We start from the raw sequence: 16,007 nt of genomic DNA on the forward strand, positions 1-16,007 counted from the left end.
ATTGTAGAAAGAAGATTTAACTAGAGTGTTTTCTTTTCTGAGTTCTGATTTCATGGGCCACACCCCTCAAATATTAAAATTATTTTTAAGTTAACTAATGTATGTTAATTTTATAATGTTATTTAAAAACAATTTTTTTAATGTTTATTTACTTTTGAGACAGAGAGAGACAGAGAATGAGCTGAGGAGGGGCAGAGAGAGAGGGAGACACAGAATCCGAAGCAGGCTCTGGGTGTCAGCGTATCCAAGCTGTCAGTAGAGCCCAGCGTGGGGCTCGAACTCACGGACTGTGAGATCATGACCTGAGCTGAAGTCAGACGCTTAACCGACTAAGCCACCCAGGCGCCCCTATAATGTTATTTAAATAAATGGAATTTGAATCTGAGTATAAGCTTAGGTTTACAGTTTTCATATGGTTATTTAACTAAAACAATTACAATAAATATATGCAAAGCTACAACATCAGTGCAAATGATGTTAAATCAGGGTGTTAAATCACTGCTCTTAATGCAGACTGGCAAGATTTTGTTCTCTTAAAAGTTCAGCTTACTAAGGTTATGGTGTGCCATGTAATGATTTTCTCATCAGTTTTCTGGATCTACATTACCACCAAATCTTTGCTCAGAATTGTTGCCCACGTGCCTTGCCTTTCTCTTGGAGGAAAACGGAAGCTACAAATTAAAGTCCACTTGTATCGGGGGCGCCTGGGTGGCTCAGTCGGTTCAAGGGCTGACTTCAGCTCAGGTCATGATCTCGCAGTCCGTGGGTTTGAGCCCCACATCGGGCTCTGTGCTGACAGCTCAGAGCCTGGAGCCTGTTTCAGATTCTGTGTCTCCCTCTCTCTGTCCCTCCCCTGTTCATGCTCTGTCTCTCCCTGTCTCAAAAATAAATAAAACGTTAAAAAAATTTTAAAAAAAAAGTCCATTTGTATCTGTTTTCATTAGCTTGGAAACAAATGAAGCTGAATTACTTGGCACAAATACTATCTCGAATATGTATATTGCATGGCAGTTGCAAGGAGGATATTCCGATGATCTAGAATGTGCTCCATGAACTTTTTAAAAAAAGATTAACACCAACATAAAAACACAAACAAAATTAAAAGGAGTGAAAACACATTTACATGGAGAATTTGTGGATTCCTGAGAATTTATCCTCACATCCAAATAGGAGAATTCCTGTCCTAAGCATGCTACATTCAGCAGTCAGCATTTCTGAGGTTACATGCTATTATTTTACAAGGCAGTTTCCCAAGTTATTTCACTTAATTCTCATTTCAATTCTGTGTTGTAGGTTTGCAAAGATATTAGATGAGCACCATTATGGTGTGGATAAGCATGAGGCTGAATCTCAAACTCTGATCTTCTGAGTTTACTCTGCTGTTTTACCTCTGGCGTGTGTTAAATAATTGTTGAGCTGAATTTTTAAAATTCCATTTTAGGAGAATCTTCCAAGTTTTTAATAGTTCTTGAGATCTCATAAATACTGATCCTCAGTCCTTTAATTTTCAGAAAATTATGCATAACTCCCTGCAAAGCCTATGAAATCAGCAGGGGGTGTTTTAGTAGTATATTTCACATATTAATGCAAATGGTTTTATCCCTTAAAAGAGAAGTATGCAGTTTCATCAGTTTTGAAGCTTTGAAGTATCTGTTTCATCTAGATATAGATTTTAACATGCTAAAATATTATAATTAATACAGAAATTACTAGCCCCCCCTATCAGTGAAGATGAAGAACTACAAATGATTCAGACCAAACTATAATGCAGAATTCTAATTTTCATAAATCCCAGAATGGTTATATAGGAAAACCACTTATTATTTTAGCATTCATATTAATGAAAACGCCTATGTGACTTTATTTGGTATAAGTGATGTAGTGTCTATTTATAGGAACAGTGCTAATTCCAAAAGGTGGTGGTTTTACAGTTCTCTGAAATAGACTTGAAAGCCACAAAGAGCAATATCTTTCTGCCGTGTGGGAATTTTCAGAGAAAATTAAATGCGGCTCAGAATTACCAAACTGAACTTTACAAAATGACTGTGATGGCATGTGAAGTGCCCTTTTCTGATTGTATTTTATAATTTCACATAATATGACTCAATACAACTCAGTGCTCTTGAGAAATATTAACGGCTGCATTTTGTACATAGGTTTTTTTTTTTTTTAATGGTTGTTTGATGCCCACTGTTCACAAAGGAATCTAGTGACCTATGTAGAGGAAAGAAGGAAATACACGATAATTCTGAACAGACCAAATGCTTATTCTCTGGGGATAGAAGCAGGGCATTGTAGGGCAAGCAACACCGGCTAATTGCCTGAGGGAACCATGTAACAGTTACACTGTTTTTAAAAATACAGTGTTTACCACTATTCTGGGCAGTATTGGAAAGCCTGCTGATTATCCCCAAAGATCTGTGAATTATTGTCAAGTATCCTAATAAGGTGATGAGGATAGACAACACTTTTGACTCAGGGTGACTCAGCTGTGGGTAGGTTTTGGGTTTTTTTTTTTCCCCTGCACAATAAAGCAAAACCTTTTTGTGAGTGAAGAAAAAAAAAATCAGCACATGCTAAAGGCATTGTAAAAAGAATTAGCCTTCATTATATTAATAGTTTTTAGCCTAAACCTCAACATTTAATTGCAAAAAAAAAAAAAAAAAAAAAGGTTAAGAATAAATAACACTGTGAACATGAATACATTTGCCTGTAAGCCTTTTCCGTGCATTTAAAAACTGATGCAGGACCGAACTGCTCTGGGAAGGGAGTTGCTCTGGGTTCAACCAGTTATGGGCCTCCTTGGACATCTTGGTGACAGCTCTGTCCCTCTGCAGCAAAAGGACGATGAGTGGACTAGTAAATAAGGCCACACCTGTTCCTTCTTTCTCTGTTCTAGGTCCTCCCTCCTTGACCATCACCACCTCAAGCCCTGGAAACCAAATGATGTAGGCAGTGGCCCCGGGTGCACCTTGGCCTGTGATCTGCCTTTTTCTGTACCAGTTAGTATGTTGGAATTAGTTCACAGCCACTGGCTGCCTAGTCTTCCAACTGAGAAGGAGCAGGTGAAGACAAGAGGAAGAAGGCTGGGGAGTCTTGCTCAACCTTGATCAGGAGAGCCAGAGTGGGCTTTTGGCATCTTTTCATTTCCCTTTTGGGCCACATGGAGCCTGGTGTCTTCAGAGTGCTGTTGGACTTAACCACATTCCTCTACCCTACTAGACTTCCCCTCCCCCAAATCATCCCAAATTAATACTTTCCTCACTATTCTCTGCATTTCCAATTTGAACTGTCTTTCCCCTAGAGAATTTCAGCTATTGGGTATTGGGTGAAGTGACCTAGAACAAACTTTCTTATTCATCATTCCGGTTGATGATGATGTTCTCCAGTTTGGGAATTGGGACCAGGCAGACATCGTGGTCAGAACTCTAGGTGGGCAACTTCCCCACCCCCCTCACCTGAGATGAGGGTCTAGATGGGTCACTCCTGCTTCAGATATCACAGTGGATGCTCAGGAGAAAGGAGGAGGGAAAAATCACTGTTAGCCCCTCCCACTTTAGCCTCATCTTGAAGAAGGAAGCCCCATTGTTCCTCATTTCCCGTCCACACTTGAGCCCACTCCATCCTTGCCTCTAATGTGACTAACATCAAGAGTCCCAAGGATCCCCGTGTTTCCAAATCCAAAGGACACTTACCTATTCTCACCTTACTTAATGTGGAACAACGGTAGTTCGATTTAGCAACACTTACTACGTAGCCTGCCAAATTCTAGGTGCCGTGCCCATATTAACTTTCTAAACATATGGTCCCCTTTTACTAATGAGGAAACCGGAGCACAGAGAAGTTGAGTGTCCAAGTTCATGTAGCTCCTCCCTGAGAAGAAGCTCGAGCTCAGACCATGTGACTGTCACATCCACACACCTCCACTCTCGGCTGTGTTGACTCCTGAAATGGCTGGCAGTTGACCCCTCTTTGGAGCACTCTGTTCTCTCAACTTCTACTAAAGCCTCAGGAGCCGCCTTCTCTTCTACCCAAACTCTCAAGTATATCATTTCTCAGGGCTCAGTGCGAGATCTTTTTTTCTCTCTCTCCGGCTTCTTCCTAGACAATCTCATTAATTTTCACGGATTGCGTGCCCCTTTTGTACTGATGCTTCTCAAACGTATTTCCAGCTCCAAACCTGCATTTACAACTGGCTGCTTTATGTGCCACCGGGAGATCTCTCTGATACCTCAGTCAGGATGTGCTCAAATCCAGTGCTTGCTTTTCTCTGCCTGCTCTCTTCTGCTTGTGTAGTTTTCTCTACCTTCTGCTTTTTGGTTGCCTTCTCTTTTTCCATGTGTCATCATTAAGGGTGCCTCCTCAGCTAGAACTCTTCTTGTCAAATACTAACAGGAAAGAAAGCTAATTTGACCTTTGATTACTTTTCCATAAAGTTTGCTTTTACATTGTTTCCTCTAACATTTTATTTCTGGGAGATTCTTTTTTTTTTTTTTTTTTTTTTGAGAGCGAGCACGAGCACACGTGCATGCACATATGCCCACGCATAGGGAAAGGACAAAGAGAATCTTAACCAGGCTCCACGCTCAGCGCAGAGCCCAACTTGGAGCTCGATCTCCCTACCCTGAGATCATGACCTGAGCTGAAATCAAGAGGCAGACCCTTAAAGAACTGAGCCACCCAGGCACCCCTAGGATAGTCTAAATAACTGTCGTATCAACACATTTCCTCAAAGGCGTCCATTTTGGTAGAACAAACCCAGAGCAAGCAACAGTTCCCTCTCCTCTCTATGTGTCAGTTAACGCACCTACCAAGAGGTGGCAGACAGCGCCTAACAATCAGAAAGGAGGGACGAGGTCTTGGACCTGGAGCAGGATCCTGGAGGCTCCTCTCAGTCCAAACACAATTCTTTGGTTGCCGGTTGGTGAGGACTGCTAGGGAGTTCCGTGGGAGAATCCGGCGTGGCTCTAATACCAAGGGGAGGTACTTAGGGAACCTAGAAACATCTACTAAAATAGGGTACAACAGGTGTGGCTATACCCTATCGTGACATTTTAACAAAAATGGGGCACTCGGTAAATCCCAATCAGTCCTGGTTTTGCCCAAGGGACTGCCTCCTGTATGACTCTGTGCCTCAGTCCTTGTTTCCTGTGGAGTCCTTGTCTCCTTCCGTACGGCTACACTTTTTGTTGTTGGTTTTCTTTCTTTTTTTTTTTTTCTTTTTCCTTTTTCTTTTTTGCCTGTCTACCTTACTAGAATGTGGGAACCGGGACAACAGGTCAGTATCTATTTGTTCACTAACGTCAACTGATTATTCACCTAGCATACGGCCTGAAACACAGTTAACTATTTAATAAATATTTGCTAAATTGGGGCACCTGGGTGACTCGGCTGCGCGTTCAACTCTTGATTTTGGCTCAGGTCATGATGTCAGGGTCATGGGATAGAGCCTCATGTTGGGCTCTGCGGTTGGCGTGCAGCCTGCTTAAGATTCTACCTCCCTCCACCGCTCATGATCTCTTTCTTTCTCTCTAAATTAATAAATAAATATTTGCTAAATAAATGAATGAAAAGGACTCCCTTCTGATTAGAGAAGACTATATTTTTCTCTATAGGAATGTGAGACTCCAAAAATTCAAACTGTTCTCAAACCTTAAAAAGTTTGGGTAGACTTTTTGTAGAATGCCTGTAGATTTTTTTTTTTTTTTCATTTTGGACATATAAACTGTTCAGCAAGGTGCTGAACAGAGCAGCAGGGGCGCTGAAGTCAGGCAAATTTGAGAGCACCTATACTGAAATGATCACATCATCCTCTCCAAACAGTCTCTCTTTCTCCAGGATTTCCAAATCTTCTCATGTCCTGTCTTTAGCCTAAAATTTTTTTCCTAGTTCCTATTCCCCACTTAGAGTAAAAAATTCAAACTTCTTGTCCTACGTATCATATCTCAGTATAGCATGCAGCATAATATACTGCATTATAATAATACAGTGTAGGATCTCCTTTGTCAGACTCTCAGTTCTACAAAAGGAACAATGTACTTCATTCATCTTTATGTATTTTGCATTAGCACAGTGCCTGGCACACAACAGGTGCTCAAGATACATTTCTTGAACAGACCCAAACGGTGGAGATTTTTTTTTTTTTTTTCATTTTGGACATATAAACTGTTCAGCAAGGTGCTGAACAGAGTAGCAGGGGCGCTGAAGTCAGGCAAATTTGAGTCGGAATCCAAGCTCCACTCTCCTTCTGCTTCTGTGACCTTGGGCAAAGTATTTCAGCTTTTCGAAACTCAGTTTCGGTGGTGGGCAAAATAACAACTCCCGATTTCCACATCCAATTTTCTGGAATCTGTGAATATGTTAGGTTACACAGCCAAGGGGAATTAAGGTCGCAGATGAACTTTAGCTTGCCAACTGGCTGATTTTAAGATAGATTATCCTGGATTATCTGGGTGAGCGCGATATAATCACCAGGGTCCCTAAAATTGGAAGACGGAATTGTAAGAGAGACCCAAAGAAACTGCAGCATGAAAAGAAAATGGCCCAAAGTGGCTGACTTTGAAGATGAAGGAAGGGGGTTAAGAGCTCAGAGGATACAACATTTAAGGTGTCGTCTCTGGAAAATGGAATGATAAGGAAATGAATCCTTCCATAGGAACCACAGAGAACAACACAGATCTGCCGACCTCTTGGTGGTAGCCCAGTGAGACAGGCTTCACCCTCTGAAGTATGGAATTGTGAGATAAATTTACGTTGTTTCGAGCCAACAAGTTTGTGGTAATTTGTTACAGCAGCCAAGGAAACTAACATAGTTTCTTTAACCATAGTGTGAGAATAGTAATAGGTAACATATTACAAAAATTTTGCAATATTAAAATATCACAAAATACTATATCACTATATCTCATAAGATAATGCATATGAGAGACCGAATATAGTGCCAACACATTGAAAATATTTCATAAATGTTCATGCTTTTCCCCTTTCTCTTCCTGTCTGAACACACTTATCTAGCGGATAGATATAAATCTAGCTATATACAATCAACATTGAATTGTTAATACTCTTATGGTATTGAAATCAAATAACCATTAGAATGTTGTTCCTTTATTGTTGTAACATATGACAAAGTGAGCTCAGAGGATTACCTGCCCATTTATTATTCTGTGGCTCTCATGAAAGATGACTTTCCCTTCTGCAGATTTTTATTGAGCTTGGCGGTTGAATATTAACTCTTTATTCTTTTTTTCATTATTCAGAGACGCTGACAATTTTAACGATAGAGAATTATCTTAAGGATAGGATTACAAATGTTATACTTTAGAAAAAAATGTGTTATTTGATCTTACTACCACCCAGTTTAAAAACTGTCATAATTTTAGCCCATTCAGTACTTCTCTTTTTCCTTTTGGGGAGGGGAAGGCAAGGAAGGGTAAGGGGTTGTAACTGGCAGAGAGGTTCAGGTAACAGTTATACCAAATCAGGTGGCAATACAAAACATAAAATATTAAATTATCATTATAAAATGTTAAATTGTGTTGTGAAATGCATATGCATGATGTCATGACTGAAATCCTGTAACTTTAGACTTGAAACAGTTTGCTCAGGGGGCACCTGGGTGGCTCAGTTGGTTAAGTGCCCAACTCTTGATCTCAGCTCAGGTCTTGATCTCAAGGTTGTGAGTTCAAGCCCTGCATCGGGCTTTATGCTGGGTGTGAAACCTACTTTAAATAAACAAACAAACACAAAAAACAGTTTGCTCAGGAGTCCTGTGAATGGGCGAGACTATGGGGAGAAAAATGGGAGAGCTGGCTTAGGGCTATCATAACTACCATAGTTAATTTACATTATATTATGTTCATTATGTTACATCACATCATTGTATTAATCATATCATATCCCATTGTACCATATATCATGTTATAATTTATACATTACCTATATTGTGAGTTAAATAGAGTTGTGGTTTTAGCTAGACATCCAATAGTGACAAACTATTATTTCCTTAGGAAAAATGCCTCCTAAATTCCAATGAATTTATAAATAATCTGCTACAAATTGCCAAACTGCATTCTGGAAACTAGCCCTCTTATTCTTTTTCTCTTGAACTTCAGTCTGCAGCTGCTTCATATTCTTCATATGTATTTTTCAAACTTTTCAGGCTGTGACTCACAGTAAAAATGCCACTTATATTGTGACCCTGTACACACATCCACATGCACAATTTTCATAAAACACTTAACCTAACTATGTGTGATGCACTCTCTTTTCTAAAAACCGATTGTTACAATATATTATACTAATTTTTAACACTCAGCGATGGATTATGATCTGCCAAGATCTCTGCCATTCTTCCTGCGATGACTACTCTGTGATTCATATGACACATTTATTTTGTTTGTTTTTTTTAAATTTTGAAGTGCTAGCAGGACAGATCACCAGCAAATGCAATAGATGGGTAGTTTCTTTTTTTCTTGAATAAATGCACATACCGTCCAGTTATTATAAAATATACTGATTTATGCCATATCAGAAGATCAAAGACTGTTTTCTCACTCTCTCATATGAATTGCCTTTTGGGGGGGGGGGTCTTATGGTACATACCCATTTCTGGAATACAAGCAGAACAGAGCATTTTGCTTCTTTTCTGTTGGATGTATCTGTTGGATACCTTCACTGTTCGGGGAAGACTTGGGAAGAGATGGGCTCGGAAGCTTCTACAATTTGGAAGGCTCTCTTTAAGAGAAAGAATACAGACTTATAAATCCACAATTAGATATGAAAGCAGTAGTTATTTGGAATAAGGAAAGAAACCCTAAGACGTGACAAATATTTAATGACAAAGAGCACAAACATCACAACATCCACCAAAGTGACCAAATAATTTTTATAATTAACTACTTTCATACTTCTTACATTTATTTATTTTTGAGAAACAGAGTGAGACAAAGCGTGAGCAGGGGAGGGGCAGAGAGAGAAGAAGACACAGAATCTGAAGCAGGCTCCAGGCCCTGAGCAAGATGTCAGCACAGAGCCTTATGCGGGGCTCGAACCCACGAATCGTGAGACCATGACATGAGCCGAAGTCGGACGCTTAACTGACTGAGCCACCCAGGTGCCCCATAATTTCGTACTTCTTTAATAATTTTTCCCCTACATTTCTGGAAGCAAACTCTTTGGTTGCCTCTTCATATGTTAAGGCTTGGGGAATATGTTCCATAGAAAGAATAGAAAGATAATGGAGTTTTTCCTCTACCATGATTGATTAAAATTTCATTTTTGTTTTTGTTTTTGACAGTTTAGAAACATTTCTTGCAGCTTTATAACTAACTTATTATTGGCAATGTCATATACATTGTCGGGATTGTTGTCAAAGTTGGAAAACCTATATTTTGCAAATATCAAGTTTTTTTGTGCAGTGTCTAATTTTAAACAGTTTGAATTAATGACACTCATTAACCAATTTGTCATAGATGCCCTCATTGTAGTGAGGTAAGTTTATATTATATTCATTGATGTCAGCATTTGGTGTTAAATAATCAAGATATTTAATTTTTTTCCAGTGTATTTATATGATTCTCTCCTCTTTATTAATTGGATTATCAAACAATCCAGGAGCCTATTCATTATTTCTACTCAATTTATTTATTCCTCTTAATAACTTACTCCACTTGATATGATGGAGTTTTTTGTTGCAGTTCACTTTTGATATAGGAATACTTTCTACTGATTTTATTGCTCTATTCATCACTATCTCTTTTCTGTTTTACCCATTACTTTTTCTAATCTATCTCTCAATTCTTTAATTCCTTAGATTTAAAGATATAGAAAACACGTTCCAAATTCACACAAATCAGCTGTCTAGAATACTGTGTTTGTTTTACTGGAACGTTCTAAAATACTATTCCACATTTCGGTTAAAATGTGTATTCCTAACTCAGTTTTCCCTTTTGCCAGATATTTCAAGGGACCCTCCGCCACCAGAATACCACCTAGAAAGGGACAACGGTCTTAACTGCAGTGAAAATGTCTCACTTTTGCAAATTTTACAAAGACACACAACCACGTGAATACATTTCCAGGGTGCTCCCGGGGCCTTGAAGGAGTCTTGTTCAGGTGAAAAGCCTGAAAGCTTCCCGAAGGGGTCCACCTGCAGTGTGTAGGGGTAAGGCCAGATTAAATGACCTCCAGGGACACCGTCATCGGAGGACTCGTCATGCCACGAAGGCAGTACAAGAGCTCCTTTACAATATGGGCATCATAGTTCCTACCTCCCCAAAGTCAGATTCTAAGGCAAGGACTTGGGATGCAGGCAGGTCATTTATCTGACAGGTGAGTCCAGGAATCACAAGTGAGGAAATTGGAAACATGTGATAGGAAAGGGAGAAAAACCAACTAATGTGGTTAAAAAGTGGTTTAATGAATGGTAGGGCTCTACAACAACTAAGGCTCAATCCCACCAGAGACTCTTGGAAAAAGTTTGTAAAGCCCAACACCCGAGATTCCCCACCGGAAGCTGGGGAGGCTCCAGAAGCCCTCAGAACGGAAGACAGTGGTGTGTGTGTGGCGGGGGGGGGGGGGGGGGGGGGGGGGGGAAAGGTGGGGAGCTCTCAGTCTGCCCACCTGCGCAGCTGCAGGTGAAGTCCGGAGGACCTGGGGAGATAGGGCAAGAATGTGTGGCACCTGCTTCACCGTGTGAATCCCAGCCCACCTGAGAATTTGGGGACTCACAGTTATTTAGAGTGATAAGGAATCTTCAGTGCTATGAACCATTCTTATTCCATCATGATGAGTGAAGTCAGAGAAGAGGTTGAAAGACAGTGTGGCATCATCCCGACTTGCCAACAAAAGTTCTCTAATCCCTGCGATTAAATTGTAGAATCGAGACATTTTGAGCTAGAGTTAAGTATTTTCTTTAAGCCCCAAGGGAGCACAGTTTGAATTTCCAATTCCCTTCACCCCCTTCTAGGTGTCAGGAAAAGTAGTGAAACATTTTTGTATATACCAAAAAGAAACCATTCATTCGTGAGAATGAACATTACCTTTTTGTAATTTTTTTTATTTTTTAAATTTTACTTATTTATTTTTTAATATTTGTTTTTGGGAGAGTGCAAGTGGGGGAGGGGCAGAGAGAAGGGGACAGAGGATCCAAAACAGCCTGTCAGCACAGAGCCCGATGTGGGGCTTGAACTCACAAACTGCGAGATCATGACTGAGCTGAAGTCGGACGCTCAACCAACTGAGCCACCCAGGCACCCCATGAATATTGCCTTTCTAAGGGCTCCTGTGGTGTATCCTCTTTCATTGTGAGGAAGGAAAACCTTGACCACTTTATTCTCAGGTACTATGGTCACCTATTTAAGACTGGAATTACAATGGCTCAAGGGAGAAAAAGAAAACATTTGGTTCTTATCCAAACTCAGTCAACTTTATGAACCTTGAGAAGCCATTTCCTTTCTCTGTGCCTCAGTTTCCTCATCTATATGATAGAAGGCTTGGATCGGTTGACCCTAAAGTCCACTTCTGTCTCTGCGGTACTGTCACTGGAAAAATTAAGGGCTGTGTGTCGTGAGGCATGGGTCTTACCGTGACGCTGTGGCCTTGGCCAAATAGGTTAGCCTTTTTGACCTGAGGTTTTGTCAAGTGAAAAATGAAGGGCCTGGGTTAGCTCTTCTTTATGTACACCTCTGCTGTACATAACCCAACGAAATAAAAATGTTGGCGGAGATGATCTGGAAGCAGGCACAGAAGGAAGCCCAGCCTGGCCACTGGGTGGCGATCTCGTTCCATGTTAAGAAAGGATTTTCTAGCTTTTACCAGTAGGGCCAAAGTTTGAATTAACCAAGTGTAGTGAAGAAAGATTTTCAAAAGGATACTGAAATAAAATCAGGTCAGCAAAAACCCAGAATTATGGTGGAATGACAATAAATAGCAATGCCAAATAGGAGACATAAAATCCCTATGGTCCAGGCAGTAAAATATAGAGGGGTATATGAGAGTTGTGTTTTGGGTATTATTTAAAGGAATATAGGGAGAGGAGTACATTGTAAATTTATATGGTTTTTGAGAAACATGATTTAAAAGTTAACTCTACCATTTAAAGATTTAACTTGCAGAGTAACCAAATACCTTAATACCGCTGGAGTGTAAAAGCCTGCCCCTACAAAAAGTAAACCAAGTCAACAGACATTTGTGATTTCTTTTGCCTAAATCTAAAGGAAACACATAAGGGAATTCTAATCCTGTTCCAATAGTTTAGTGTTAAAGAAAATGAGCCAAGCCACAAGTTCTGAGCTTCTTCGCATTTTATCGGAGACCACGGTCTCTGCCAGGCTATCTAGCTTACCTTTAGGATTTGGGAATGATGGCTCCCAGAGTTAATGATCTAGATTGGTGTCCTCGGGGCCTTGAGTCGAGGTCCGTTTCTGTGGAGATGAACGAGCACCAGTAGGAACGCAGGGAGGATAGAGGCTTTCTGATCACAGTGCTGCCCACCTCTATGTCTAGGAAAGGTTATATTCAAAAGAAAAACCTAATCTCCCCCGATGAAGCACCAGTGAACATGAAGAGGAAAGCCCAAGGGCTTGGGGAGAGGGTAATGCTGGAGAACCGGACTCTGGCGTGTAACCTTCGCCCTCGCACACATTGCAAATCACGTCTCGTACAGCGAGCAGAGAGCCCGTGGCAGGAAGAGGGGTTGGCCACCGCCTGCCATTTTCCCCTGCAGATTGCTCTGCTCGCCCGCCCTGCTAGTTTTCTCCCAGTTACTCCTTATCCTCCCTCGGAAGGTGGGTGCAGGTTTCTCCTGAAGGCCAAAGTGTGGGCCTCATGGTTCCGGTTGCCATGGCTGCTGCTTTTCTCCCCATTCCTTTGATACATTAGCTATTAGCTTACATAATCCTCCCGCAGGAGGATGTCCCCATTCAAAAGAAAAAAAAAAAAAACTTATATTGCTAAGTAACCTTTAACAATGAATAGCATTCATTATGCATTTGCTTCATGAGACAAAGGCATTGTTTGCTCTATTTCAGGTGATAACAGTGGATCAAAGGCACCGAGACCAGAATGTACTTTAGAAGAGCCAGCAGAGACGGTATGGAAATAATGCTTAGCATTTATGGCGCACTTTATACTCTCAAAGGATCCTGCAATTATTAATTATCCCACACAATAGCTCTTTGAGGAAGGTCAGTGTCATTAGCTGTATTTGGTGGATGAAGAATCAGATAGCAGTTGGGTGATTCCCTGCACCCCCATCATTTAAAGATCTCGGGTCAAAGCAGACCCAGGGGTGGGGATTGCGGGAAATTATGAAGTAGCTAAAGGGTAAACAGACCAAAGCTGCCCCTTCTGAGGCTCCATTTCCTTTGATCTGGCTTTTGAAAATCCTCTGAACAGAACCTTGTTCTGGACCTGGACACTGCCCACCCCACCCCACCCCCCACCTAGCCCCAAAGCCTGGTTCCTCTTGCTCTTGTCTTTTCTACCTATCCATGGTTTTCTTTGAAACTTCATTCCCTTTTCTTCTTTTTTTCTTTCTTTCTTCCTTTCTTCCTTTCTTTTCTTTCTTTCCCTTCCTTCCTTCCTTCCTTCCTTCCTTCCTTCCTTCCTTCTTGTCTTTGTTTGTTTGTTTCTTTCTTTCTTTCTACCTTAATTGAGTACTTATTGTTGTTGATGTGGGCAGGAATGTATAAAGAAAAAAAAAAAGCCCTGATTCTCAAATGATTGCTGTGTTCAGAAACTTTTATTTTCTAGCAGCGACACCAGCACAACCCCCTCCTGGAAGATGCTGAAGGCGGAAGGAGCAGGTGTCCCTGTGAAGGACCATGCTGAGGAGGTGAAGGACCATGCTGTGAAGGACCATGCTGGAGACCCCGGGGAGAGGAGATAGAAGTAAGGTGTCCCGAATGTTGGCTACTTCACATTTTTGCCTGAGGCTAGCCTTCTATTGGCTAGTATTAGAAGCTCATATTCTGTAGTGTTTTTATTATTTTGTGGGATGTCTTCCTTTTTTTATGGGAATATAAACAATTGGAAAATAGGTGCTAATTCTTACAGCACACAGCTATTGAAGGAAATAATAGCATGAAGAGCCACCTTGTGTTGATTAAGGCTCTGCTTAGTGCTTTACAATGCTGGTCTTGGCTGAGCCTCCCAATGACCTTTGAGGCAGCCCTTGTTATTACCCTTTTTTACAGTTGAGGAAAGAAGGACTCAGAATGTTTAAGTAATTTGCTCAAAGCCACATAGTTCTTTCAGCCATTTAAAAGGAATTTGGTGACCTATGCTTTGTGCTAAGCACAGAGATCCCAAATGGTGAGCAAAACAGATGTGGTCACTTCCTATTTTGAGCTTAGAATCCATGGGGGCAGACAGACATTCATCAAATAATAACTATGTATCAAATGGAATTACAACCTGTGAGAAAGCCCATGAAGGAAAAATGAAAGGTGCAGTATAGGAGAAGCTCGCACAGGGTGACCTGATCTGTCCACAGGCCAGTGAGATGGGGACAGATATGGAGGAAAGGCCAAGGTCAAGGAAGGTGTACCCGAAGGCCCTGATGTTTAGGCCGAGTCTTGAAAAATAATGGGCCCGAGTGAACAGTGAATGCAAAGGCCTTAATGTAAAAGGGTGGGTGAGAGGGTCTGAGAATCTGAATGCAGTTCTCGCCGTGCAGAAGAGGGGAGAGATGAGTCAAGGCGGGAAGACACCTGGAGAGGGAGGTAGGGCCTGATCTCTTAGGACCCTGGAGGCTAGGGTAGAAGTTGATGTTTAGGAGCAATAGATACTCCAGGATTTTAAGTAAATGCATGCCTCCATCAGATGAAGAGTCACTCTGCATACAGCAGGGAGAATAACTTGGAGAGGAGTCAGTGTGCAAAGGGTCACTGACACAGGGGGTGTAGCAATAGTTTCGGTGGAGATGGCAGTCAGACCAGGGCGGCCATGGCAGAGATGACAGGAAACACACCGGGTTGTGAGAGCATTTGGAAAGCCAAGGGCACCGGTTTTGGTGATGAGTGTGAACAGATGGGGTGGTGAGGAAAAGGCCGGTGTCCAGGTGATTCCCACGTTTCTGGCTTGGACAAATGAATGGCTGGAGACTTGCGAGGGGACCAAGCATTTGGGGCAAGTTCTTAGGTGGACGCAGAATTTGAATCTGGCTCTGTTTCTCATCAAAATATACTCTATTGCCATAACACACACACGTTTTTGGAAATCTAGTATTGAACTGCCCTTCCAGCTTGCTAATTGTGAGCAGCTTCCACTGTCCTTACTGTGATCTCCTGGAAGAAATGCACTTCACCTTTGTGGTCGGCTCTGTAGTGACAGGAGTAGCAGAAATGTCCAGCCAGGCAGGAACACAAGGGACGTCCCTTTTGGGAGGGAGACCTGTAAAGTCGCCCACCGTGCTGTTCAGCAGTGAGGCAGGAAGACTCGGGCTCAAACTGTTAGGGCTTGACTCTTATCCCCATGACTTGTCATCTCCGTGGCGTCAGGCAAATTATTTAACATTTTAGAGCTGTTTTTTCCCTCACCTGTGAAGGAAGACTTATAATAGTATCTCCTCCGTCACAGTGTTGGTGGAAGAATCAGGGCTGTTGCGAGCTCCTAAAACACCTCTGAATGAGTTAGAGAAACACTCCCATTCTCAAGTGGAAAATCTTTTTTTGAAGTTAACATATGATATATTTTTAATTGATTACAATTATACAAACAAAATCGTTTTGAATAAATAATTCAAATCAAATTATTAAACATAATAGCCAATTTGAATTTTTAATCACAATAATTAGAAAATCAAATTTAAAAATAATAGATACATAACAAGCCAAAAATTTTAATAGCAGTTAATTATGAAATTTCCATAGCAACAAATAAACAAGTGCTCTAATGTAATTAGCAGCTTGTTACATAGTAACCTCTAATTTGTCAATTTAATACTCACTTTGTATATTATTAATGCTAAATTAATATTAGTTATTACCTAGTTATTTGTTTCA

The 16,007-nt window shown here is 41.0% G+C and overlaps 1 protein-coding gene across 1 annotated transcript in view; it reads right to left on the minus strand.

Annotated features, from left to right (window-relative positions):
- TFB1M (transcription factor B1, mitochondrial) overlaps window positions 1-12,743 on the minus strand; it is a 79,688-nt gene extending 66,945 nt beyond the window's left edge. Inside the window, exons 1-2 of the mRNA XM_060616987.3 lie at window positions 12,347-12,743; window positions 8,605-8,736 (exon numbers count right to left, since the gene is read on the minus strand). Of these exons, the coding sequence (XP_060472970.1) occupies window positions 8,605-8,635 (31 nt within the window). The 5' untranslated portion in view covers window positions 8,636-8,736; window positions 12,347-12,743. The remainder of the gene's footprint in view (window positions 1-8,604; window positions 8,737-12,346) is intronic.
- Window positions 12,744-16,007: the final 3,264 nt, after the last annotated feature.

The sequence above is a fragment of the Panthera onca genome, chromosome B2, assembly GCF_046562875.1.
Source record: "Panthera onca isolate mPanOnc1 chromosome B2, mPanOnc1 haplotype 2, whole genome shotgun sequence".
Taxonomy (NCBI): domain Eukaryota; kingdom Metazoa; phylum Chordata; class Mammalia; order Carnivora; family Felidae; genus Panthera; species Panthera onca.